The 11,840-nt window shown below is 35.4% G+C and overlaps 1 protein-coding gene across 1 annotated transcript; it reads right to left on the bottom strand.

The window, feature by feature from the left end:
- Positions 1-490: 490 nt before the first annotated feature.
- Positions 491-9,640, bottom strand: LOC113051584 (carbonic anhydrase 7). The gene is made up of 7 exons (XM_026215477.1): positions 9,432-9,640; positions 6,500-6,697; positions 4,479-4,597; positions 4,272-4,367; positions 3,595-3,657; positions 2,758-2,913; positions 491-1,533 (listed from the first exon to the last, which is right to left on the bottom strand). The coding sequence occupies exons 1-7, from the start codon at positions 9,466-9,468 to the stop codon at positions 1,411-1,413; spliced, it is 792 nt and encodes a 263-aa protein (XP_026071262.1). The 5' UTR covers positions 9,469-9,640; the 3' UTR covers positions 491-1,410.
- Between the last annotated feature and the right edge of the window lie 2,200 nt (positions 9,641-11,840).

The raw sequence follows: 11,840 nt of genomic DNA, 5'->3' as shown, positions 1-11,840 counted from the left end.
ACCCCCTTTTTTAAATGGTAAATGGACTGCATTTATATAGCGCTTTCAACAGACCCATGGCCATCCAAAGCGCTTTACAAGTTGCCTCACATTCACCCATTCACTCACTCATTCATACACGGTGTATGAATGACTAATGAATAACTAATACAAATCAACTGTCTGATTCAGTTACTGATTTATTTTTTACAGTGGTCATGAGACACTTGGAATCTTATGGTGTGCTTTATGCAAGGTGAAGTATGCTTATAATGTAGGCTAGATGAATACAAAAATAAATGAATACAAATATGCTGAATGTCTCAAGACACTCCTTGCTACCTCTTTTCCGTTTATTTGATTTTTGAAGCAAGCAGCAGGATCTTGTAACTTTATCTGACTGCATCCATATACCTGCATCTAGAAGTAGTTTTTAATGCATAAATAATGACAAATAATGTCAGTCACAAGGATGGATTATTAAAATAATTTTATTTTGTACATGTTTAACATAAAAACTAAATGCAATATATAAAATATATATATGAAACCATGCCAGCCACCAAATACACCCAAAAGAAAATCCCTGCTATTCCAGCTGGATGATGTCTAGGAGTAGAGATCTTCCATAACACTCCAACAGCCATGCCAGAGATTCCATTAGGAATGACATTAATAATAGGAACTGTTTTTAAAGTATGAACAGTGTAATCAGTTAGTCATTTTAACCTTCTGTCATCTATCATCACCCTACTATTACTGTCAGAGCATTTATAAGGCTTCACTGACAGCACAGGGACATTCACTACAGCAGTGTTGATCAAAGATCCTGTAAAGATTTACTTCATGGAGTCACAACAATCAGATAAACAGAAGTGCTATCTACATTACTGAGGCATTTCAAGGTATTCATGCAGCTTTCACTGTTAATGCAGTGCAATCCTGGCACCACCAGGACTATATTCCTGGAAGCACCATGAGCTTTACTATGAAAAGCTTAAATAACACCACACATGTCCTATATCAAAAGTTAGCAAGAGTCTCTGGTAGCGACTAATGGGTTACATTTCAGGATCCTGGTTTACTGACCCTTTCCTATAGCAGTGAGAAAGAAGACGACGGCAAGCTTGGACCCTTTGAAAGCACAAATATCTGCAACAAGGATCTGTTTGCACAAGCCTGTTAAAGGTGGATGAGAAGGGATCTAAAAATGTAGAGCCTCGGATTCAAAGAGCTCAATGTCAAAGTCAAAGTGTGTTTGAGGTCATCGGCCAAAACCTTTAAGCAACAGATAGAGAGTGACATGATTGAACAAACCCCAAACCCTTATTATTCATGCTTCAACTTCTGAGGTGATTCTAGAACAGTCTTGACACATAGTGGATCATAACTGGTGGTCTAGGCGGTCCAGGTCACCAGTAAGCAACCAAACTACTTAAAAGAGGCCCGCACTGTCCTGCCTTTCAGAGGCTGTGGTGGTCGGAAGTTGTTCTCCATGCGCTTTCGGTCGTCTTCTTCCTCTCCGTTAAACAGCAGCATCCGGAACTTTCCCATCTAAGTCCAGAAGCATGAAAAACAGCATGTAAGAACGAACCTGGCAAAGCAACAAGCTGCACTGCAAAAGAAATCAACTTTGGTACCAGGTCTTATGTAATAGGCTTGGTTCTCCATGCTGTGAAGCTCCTGAGCTTGTTCTACTTATAGCTCATCAATCATTTTACTAAGCTGTACAAGATCAAAGTCTTGTGGCCTTACGCCAGACACACTAGGCCACTGGCACAACCATGCCGCCAACATGCCAAGCTTCCTTAATTCAATTACCTAGTACAGAGTCTGAGGGACTAGACAAGAGTCAGATCCCAAATCCATAGCAGTCTTTCTGGTCAGATGGACATAGACTTATGTATCTGAAATGCAAATCTAGTCATATAAGACAAGCAAAGGTCTTACCATTCAAAAGTTTGAGCGTCAGTAAGAATTTTTAAAACTTAAAACAAAATCTCTAATCTCTTATCTCTATTATCAAAAATACAGTAAAAATTGCTTGTTAAAAAAAGTTACATTATATATATATATATATATATATATATATATATATATATATATATAATTATTGATTTTTTTATATATATCTTCAGTGTCACATGAAATGTGTGCTACCTAATATTTTTGTGGAAACTGTGATATATATATTGTATATGATATTTGGAAATATAGGATATTTTTTGCATAATAAATGTCTTTGCTGTCAGTTTAATGCATCTTTGCTGTTTAAAAGTAAATGATTTCTGTAGTGTATGTTGCACAAATCTGGGGCTAAAATCTGACCTCTGTACGTGTTGAATCCAGTGTAGGATTTCAGCTGTGTTTAATGTTTTCTGAGTCGAACCCCTCTCATTTCAAAATGAGACGCCTTTAAACTAGATACTTAGACTATATATTTCTTGCTATTTATTATACACACACAAACATATAATCATTTACTTATGCAAAATAAGTTACAAAAAACCGACATGCAATCATGTCAGCAGATGAGATCATATCTGACCAGATTCACTGTCTCCCCCAACAAACTGGGAAACTGTGGATTATCCCTCATTTACATCACTACCAATGATTTACCAATGCTTCCCACATCCATCTCCCTCCACAACCATTCATTTTCATAAACCGACATCTGTCAATAGACCAGACGATGGTCGTGACAAACACTAGCGATACAGTTTATAAATAAGGTCCATAAAGCGAAAGAAACCCTTAAGCACAAAAGCAACCCACCTGCTTATCTGACACATAAATAGGTTCTTTCAGCACAATCCATGTGACGCTCTCATACAATGGAGGGGTTGTGAGAGAGCCTGGGTATGTCCAGTACTCCAGACTGTTCGGCAGGAGGCTCTTTGGGTTAAAGCCCTTAAAATCAACAACACTTCCCTACAAGAGACAAAGAATTTCAATAAAAACTGGCATAGAATTAGTGGACTGTAATGCAAAGCTTTGGGAAATAAAGATGCTCTGAACTGGGCTGTATCCACAAAATACTGAAGAAGACACATGCAAAAACATTTTAATAAGTGGTTGACTAATATGTTTTTCTTTGTTGTTGTTGTTTTTTCAGGGGCCAATTCTCAATATATTACATTTAGCTGTCTACACTATTGGATATTTGGCTGGGGTCTTTGCGTAAATTCAACAAAAATGTCAAACAAGTAAGAATAATCGAATAAAATGAAAACAGTTAAATAATTGGATTAATTTAGGAATTCATAAATAAGGTTAAAAAATACTGAATAACCAGATAATTAAGGAAAGTCAAATATTTGGAATACAAAACCACTAATAGTGTCATAGACACGGAGAGGTGCTCATTTGAATAGAACCTGATTAACATATTTCAAGACAAATATTTCCAAATTAAATCACATGCAAAGAGGCATCTCTGTGTTTCCAAATTCATTCAGATGCAAAGGGGGGGGTACCAAGGTTCCATATATGTTTGACAAGCTACCTAAAGACCTCTTCTGATCTAACATATCCATGCATGCATTCTCTCAAAAATAGCACAAAGAAATGTGTATTCTCCCAATTTTTTATAAACTACATAAATACACATACCTTGAATTTAACCATATACAAGGAATCTGTTATCTGATGAAGAGCGCTGTGCTCATCACCAATCTGAAACAAAAAGTCAAAAAAAAAAAAAAACATTACTAGAATAGGTACAATATGCATTTCACTGTATATATCTTCCTCTATTTGATTTGTGTCATGTTAAAAAGCGTCATTTTATGGATCTGTTTATTAAACAACAAAAAAAGTCTTATCCCAAATTGAATAATGTGACTGATTCTAATACAAAACCACATTCTCTTGAACTAATGCTGCATTATTTTGTTCTTAATAGGAATAGTTTGCCAAAAAAAAAAAAATGCTGAAAATGCACACATAAACAGGCCATCCAAGATGAGTTTATTTGTTCATCAGAACAGATGCAATATGTTTCTTCTTAAATCGTTTTTTTTTTTTTGTTTTTTTTTTACATTAATTGATGGACTGGAGTCATCTAGATTACTTGTGGATTGTTGTGATGTTTTTATCAGCTGTTTGGACTCTCATTCTGATGGCACCCATTCATTTCAGAGGATCCATTGGCGAGCAAATGATGTAATGCTATATTTCTGTAAATCTGTTCTGATGAAGAAACAATGCACATCTTGGATGGCCTTAAGATGAGTTAATGTTTTGTGTTTGGTCCCTTTAAATGAGTGTTAATGCCCACTAAGACTAACTTCCAGAAAGATGCCAAGGACAGCCAGGCCATCAGGTGCTGCTGCTGCCTCACCAAAGGACTTGTACTTTATGGCATTCCAATGAACCAGATGAAGCTGGAGAGAGATGGGAGACAGAGTTCAGGCCAAAGACTGTGATGACGAAGACTGTGTTAACAAATATAATAAACCGTATATAGGCTACACAGAGATGTTCTGCCCGCTCACCTCAGAAGCGTAGGTTTTCCCACCAACTGTATGTTCAGAGCCACTGCACCCCTTGCATCCCCAGTGGAAATGAAACTGTTTAAGCCTGTACATGTTTTCCAGAGGACCTCCCCGGATCACTGCCAAAAGGAAAGAGCAGTCATATTGAATGTGTTTTTGGCATAAAAACAGGCAGCAATTAATAACAAGTGCAATGTGTAGAGACAAGCTTCTTTTAACTGTAGTGCCATGTTGAGATGTGAGACACGAGCACAGCAGTCAATCACATCGGTCTTTACATAGAAAAAACTATGGAAAAGCATGTGCAAAGAAATGCAAAAACACGTTCTGTGTGAATGCCCTCGACTTGCATGTAAAGTAAAAGTTTTTTTTTTTTTAAATAATCACTTAAAGTGCAATGAAGAATGAAGAAAAATAGTATCTGAAATAGGTGCTTGGTGTATTACATAACAAATATGTCTAACCACTGGAGTTCAGTTTAATGAGTCGAAGCAGAACATAATATATATACATCTTACACCACTGGAACCATGAATCTGTTTCCAGAGATCTCTTTTTCACTGACTTAAGCATCAATGTCTGCTACCCAAACATTTACAGTGAACCTGTTACACAAAAATCACTTGTCAGTTGTTTTTTGAACATAATAATGTGTCCACAGTACTGTGGTAGTAATCCATCCACTCTGTTTGTTATTTTTACTCATAAATCAGAAACAGGAAAGTCTCTTGAAATAAGCAGTTCAAGAATGTACTCCAAAGTGACGTCACAGGCCCCTCTCACAACTGGCAACAGATCTGCCCTATTAGCTTAGTTCCTGCCCTGAGTCAGCTGTACACGGTCCACCATGTTTATCTCCTCACCAAAGCATTTAACAGCAGTATTCAAGTGAGAAATGTATTCTTATTGAAGCAACTAAAGTTATTCAGTCAAGAGCAGTGAGTGATTTTCTATGTTTCTTTTGGTTTATCATATCCTATTAACAGCATAGACAGCAGTAGGTACTTTAATCATACTAATGTCACTTTAACACACACATCCAATGTACAGTGCACGTTTTCTTTCCCATCCGTTGATTTTCACAGACATAACCGACTGTGCTTATGCAAACTTTGTGTTTAAGACATAACCTTGTGTGTATTTGAGAGTGTAAGCAGAATAAGATGTAGAATTGAACTTAGTTTAGCGACATGCTATCTGTGAGCCTGGTTTATGTGTGCGTGCTTCTGCTGTGTGTGCTCAGAAAATCATATATCAGAAGATTAAATTGATATGGTTTTAAAATGCATGCAAATAAAAAGCTTTCCTGATGACGAAGAACTGCAATGTCAAATGAGACTGACCACGATTGAGCTTTGATAATCAAAACCAAACAGATGTTTTGTTTGTTGTTGCCTACGCTAGGCACGCGCTGTAAAGGCACAGCGCCGTTCTGGAAAGGGGGCGGGGAAAAGCAGTTCATTTGCATTAGCTCATTAAAGATTCATGCAAGAAAACAGCATGTTTTTCCTTCCATTTAAAAATGGCATTTACAGCTTGGAATAATAAATTAACTATGGGTATTCTGAGCTGAAACTTCACAGACACATTCTGTAGACACCTGATACTTTTATTATTAAACATATCTTGTAAAACGGAGCATATAGATCCCCTTTAAGAGGTCTCAGAAATCACAAATTCTCTTCCCTTTTAATGACTGCAGAATGAGTTATTATGTTTTATGTAAATAATTTAATACAGCAGTCATTATATTCCAGATCTCAAGTGGTAAGGTGAGACGAACTAAGCTCGAATGAAATAAAACAATTTTATACATTCAATCTCACAGTGGTACACAACATGAAGGCTGAGAGTAAGAAGCAGAAGCTTGTGTGTAAAAACTTGAATATGAGAAGGATTAAAAAAAAAAAAACACTAAAACTTGCCAGCCCAAAGAATTCCTCTCCAAACATCAGGAGACCAATCAACGCACCATGGCAGTGACATTTTAAGGCAGTAATAATGTTACCACTGATACCAACCTGATCTCTCGTCTGAGTCAATAAACTCCACCACCACAGAATGGCCATTGTTTGATATGCTGACAGAGGTACAGTTGTTGTAAGAGAGACAGATAGGAGACAGTCTGGCATCAAATACAGCTTCTGAAGGGACTATATCAATAGGCGATTGGCGGTTACCCTCTGCAATGGGATAGTCTTTGTACCATTCTGATGGACCTAGAAAAACAATATCAAGCAACTAGACATTAATGAATGTGAATTGATTTCCAAGTTAACTTTAAGGATACAGACATGTAACTTACTGTATTGTTATTTACTACATCTGATGTAGTTATCTACATTACATTAGATATTGTTGTGTGTGTGTGTGTGTGTGTGTATGTTACATTTTAGACATTCTGTCAGATACATTATCTATTATAAATTGCATTGTACCATTTTAATCTGAATTAAAATATTTCATAACATATGCTGAGAATATAATTATGCCTTTAGGAAGGTAACACATGGCTGACAGTTTTACAGCCTAATTTAACATGAACTTATGTGAAGCTTTGTGATCAAGAAGCATGCTCACCCCTTGAAATGATGATGCCATTATTAACTTTAAAAGGAGGTAAATGTATAATAATAGTATGGGACATAACTTTATGGATTATCAATAATGTTTTTAGTCAACTTAAAGCTAAAAATAAATAGAGAAAGATTATAAAGAAAAAAGAAATGCAAACTTTTATTTCCATATAGTTTAACCAGGCATCTTCATGGTGAAAAATAAAATAAAATAAAATAAACACAGTATACTGCCGTCTCTGAATTTTTTTTTTTTATGTATTTGAGTTACACACGTCTTATAGTACAAGTGTGACCCAACAACGTTTCTATGTCTTCCAATGTTTGTCTCAGTGAATTGTAGCAGGATGCAAGTCTTGAAAACACATATGCCTATAGCCTGTTTATGTTGTTTAAGCATCAGCTATCCCTTTAAAAGATAATTGGGCTAATCTTGCATTACCAATGGACTTGGAAACCAAATATACACTAAATCTATAGACAGATGACTGGACATATTAATGAATGACAGAGAAGAAGCACAAAAACTGACCATTGAAGGCTGGCTAAACATGAGTTTGTTTTAGTGACACGGTTAGTTAACTGGTTTCTGTTTTGCAAAACAGTCCATTAATAATATTAACTGTAGTTATAATTACACTTGTTACTAATTTGGATGCAACACTCATCAAACAGCTCTTAATATAATCTAATCAGGTTTCTTCATTTGGTGTAAGTGGTGAATGGCATGGTATCTGAATGAAATTTCCTGTACTGGCAACCCTGTTCACACCAAACACAGAAAACTATCAAAAGTGGCCACACCAACAGACAACAGTGAAAGTATGTTTATTCTGAACATAACCACAATACACTCTATAAAGTCTTAGTAAACTGGATATTGCAAACAATTTTTTTGTGAAATTAAATAGTAAAAGAGAAAAAAATATATTAAGGGTAAGGCTTGAATTTGCACACATTTGTCACCATCTCTAGCTCCCAACAAACTGACGGTTGCAATAGCCAATGCAGCAGTCTCAGTCCAGAAGTCAGGGTGGAGCTTATAGCATCATTATGGTTTAGTAGCTACTATGGTGGTGCTTATAGTTGAGGTGAAGTTAGGGCAGCTGGGGCGGGTTATCCTATCTACAGCTCCACCTTAACTCCTGGTCTCATACTGCTGCCTGGCTCTGCTGTCCAAAAACCATATGGTGCCTTAGTCATCTGACAAACTGATGTCATCAGAGGAATGCCATTCCTAAGAGGAAATCTTTTTTTTTTTTTTTTTTTTTTTGATTACTAAAATATGAAGACAATCAAATATTTTGGTGGATTAACTCGAAAGGATTAATTATTCACCACAACACTAGTAATGTGTAGGCTACTAACAATTTGTTGTTGTTGTTTTGGCTTTCATGCTAAATCAGATCGATTTTAAAATAAGTTTCTGTTAAAATGCATCAGTGTAAATGGATTTTGACTGACTTGTCAATGTTTTTATTCTGCATTTGCTTGAAACAAATATTTATGAATAAAAGTGATTCTAAAGATATATTTCATTGATGTCACTGTCGTTCTAGAAGACATGTTTTGTCTTAAACCCTTTTCCTACGGTGATTGACTTCTGTAAAAATGCATTTTCATGTAATTAAAATGCATACAGATGACGATTTATTCACGGCGGAGGAGCGAGTTATGCTCTTTTCACATTTATATAAATATTTTATTATTGTTATAATAATAATAATAATTATTATTATTATTGTTATTTATGACATTATTATACATATACATAGCCTTTTATACATATGCAAATATATCTTTATTTATACCGTTTTTTGGCTATAGGCTAGTAAATAATGCACACATCTGTAGGCTACATTAAGCTGTTCCAGATTCATACTCATTATTTATTACTATTTAATTTTTATTTTCTTTTTGTTCTCGTGTCAGATGTGTATGTTTGTAGCCTATGCATGTCTGTACCATGAGCACCTCGTGGGTTTGCGCACACCTGGCGAATAAAGCTGATTGTGATTATTAAAAAAATAGGCTAATAATTTAGTCATTTGTCTGTGGTTCAAGTGGTGTTCTGTCATGGATTTTATCTCTAAATGATGGATATATTATCAGAAAGGTAAACATAAGCATAAGGTAAACATTTTATCTAACTTGTCGGCTAAAATGGAAAGTCGTGCAAACCCTAATTTATATGAATCCATATCGGCCTGATACATATTTTAAACGGATGTTGCAAAAATATATTTGCATTTCTTGATAACAGCTTCCACTCTGTAGTGGTGCAGTGACGTAGGCTTTTATTCTTGAAAACAGTTACCAGCATTTCAAAAAATAAAAGTACAGTAAATTAAATTAAATGACCACGCAATTAACTTACCGTTGTCTTCCCCATATCCCCAGTGGTTGCCAGTCATTGCTCCCTCTTCTCTGAACAGGGGATTGGATGCTGGAAAGAGCGCAGAAGTGTGCTGTCTGCGAGTGTGTGAGTGTGCAGTGGAGAGCAGTGTGTGTGGATCGAGTGAATGTCAGCGCTAACAGGTGAATGAAGAGCGCTGTGATTGATTGACAGATGAGCTGATCCGGTCAGGCCCCGCCTCCTCTAAAGCCGATTGCACTGTCCGCGACAGGACTTGTCTTGACTTGTTAAATAATTACAATACATCTACTTTGATTTAGTAGCTTTTAACTGAACTGTCGACAAATTAATCATTTAATCTGAGATTTGAATAGAAAAACATCAAGGGCGAATTAAGTGAGCATCACTGTGCCCTACGAGCACTTGACATGAGCACTCGGAAGGGAGCACATAATTATGTGGTTGTGGACATTTAGCACTGACATTTCATTTTGTGTCTGAATGTTTTGGTAACATTCAGAATGCAGAATAATCGCTAATAAAACTTTTGCTTCAAATAGCCCAGCCTTTTATTTATTTTTTATTATTATTAATTATTAATTATTATTATTATTAATATTTTTTTTTTATTATTATTATTTTTTTTTTTTGATTTATTGCTAAAAGACAACGGGAGCTACATGTGCAAAACTCTAACTAGTTTGCACTAGCAACAGTCACCTGAGCTAAACAGTTCACATCACCTGCAGAACTCATTCCAAGCAACACAACTCTTAACACATGGCTCAAAACAGACTCGGTGCAGCCAAAAACTACACACAACCCTCACTGAGATAACACACACTGTAACTCAGAACACACTGAGAGGAAAAACACTAGCATCAAACACCAATACAGACACTACTCACTTTTCATCTTTATGTAAAGTTTGAACAATTTCAGTGACTTCATACAAAGTAATATTTTCTTCAAAGAAAAGACTGACATTCTTTCACATGATTTATTTACATTTTTAGAACATAAAAATTCTTTAAGGTAAATGAAAATTAGCAGTTTGCTTCAATAGTCTGCAGTAATTTACGGAATTACTGTAATGAGAAAAAAAAAGGTAGAAACTAAAGTACATACTGTAATTTGGTCCACATGAACTGCTGCTGTGCAGACTGTAGTTAGAGTTTTGCACATGTGACTCCAGTTGTGCTCACTGTCGTTTAGCAATCGAAAAAAAAAAAAAACCTGTAAATTCAATTTACTGTATTTCACGAGTCATATTTAGTGTGGCATTTGGTAGAAACAAACAAACATGACAATATGTAAGGAATATTTCCTGTTGGGTTTAAATAACCGCTGCAGCAACAGAACTAGGCCTAACTGTTGTGAAAAACTTTGATAACCTTCATTGCTGGATGTGGTAAAGCAAAATATCTGATGTATATGGGTAGCAATTTATAAACATTTGCATTTAAAATTAACTTTTGACTATTATAATGATTATCATAATATAACTAATTAATTATTTTAACTAATTAATAATTATTAATGTGATGATACATGATAAATTCATGTGTGTGTGTGTGTGTGTGTGTGTGTGTGAGTGAACTTGGCTTTTATGTACAGCTACTACCCACTACTGGAACCTAGTTACATGAGACTGATGATTACATCAAGATATATATATTTTTTCCACATTCAAATAACAGATTCTAGAGAGAGAGATGAGGACATATGTCAAAATCGTAAGTTAGCACATGTGAAAACAGCTGTGACAGCAATAAAAATATGTAACGCTAGCAAAAAGTGCACAATGATGAGACATTTACCCTTTGCTCTAACAGCATGCTATACTTCAAAACAATGAGTTGAATATGATGCAATAAAAATAATGTGTCTGTGTCAAAGCTGTAGTCTGGACGGCTTACCTCAACTCCTCTATAACTGTAATTTCCAAAATTATTAACACCAAAATAGCTACTTAAAACCTAGGCAGCTTTTAGTTTTAGAACCAATGAAAAGTTCACTACATATACCACATCAGAGATACAAATGTAGAATAGTCAAAATAAGAATAATTCAATGCAACAAGAAACATTATAAATAGGACATAACAGGACAGTCACTGAGGTTGGAGATGTTGTCACTGTACTGTTGCAACAAAAGTGTAAAGATTTATTTACATTTATGCACTTAGCAGAAGCTTTTATCCAAAGCAACTTACAGTGCAGTCAGGCTATACATTTGTTTATTACTAATGTGTGTGTTCCCTGAGAATTTAAACCACAATCTTTGCTCTATACTGAGCCACAGGAACACATTTATTCACGTCTATTTATGACAACACTTTACATTTGATATATGGCAGATGCTTTTTATCCAAAGCATCTTGCATTTCATTGAGTGTAATCAAGTTAAGTTCATATGTTTACTGGGAAC

Source organism: Carassius auratus, chromosome 32 (assembly GCF_003368295.1).
Source record: "Carassius auratus strain Wakin chromosome 32, ASM336829v1, whole genome shotgun sequence".
Classification (NCBI taxonomy): domain Eukaryota; kingdom Metazoa; phylum Chordata; class Actinopteri; order Cypriniformes; family Cyprinidae; genus Carassius; species Carassius auratus.
The sequence above is the reverse complement of the archived record's forward strand: the minus strand, read 5'-3'. Positions and strand labels throughout refer to the sequence as shown.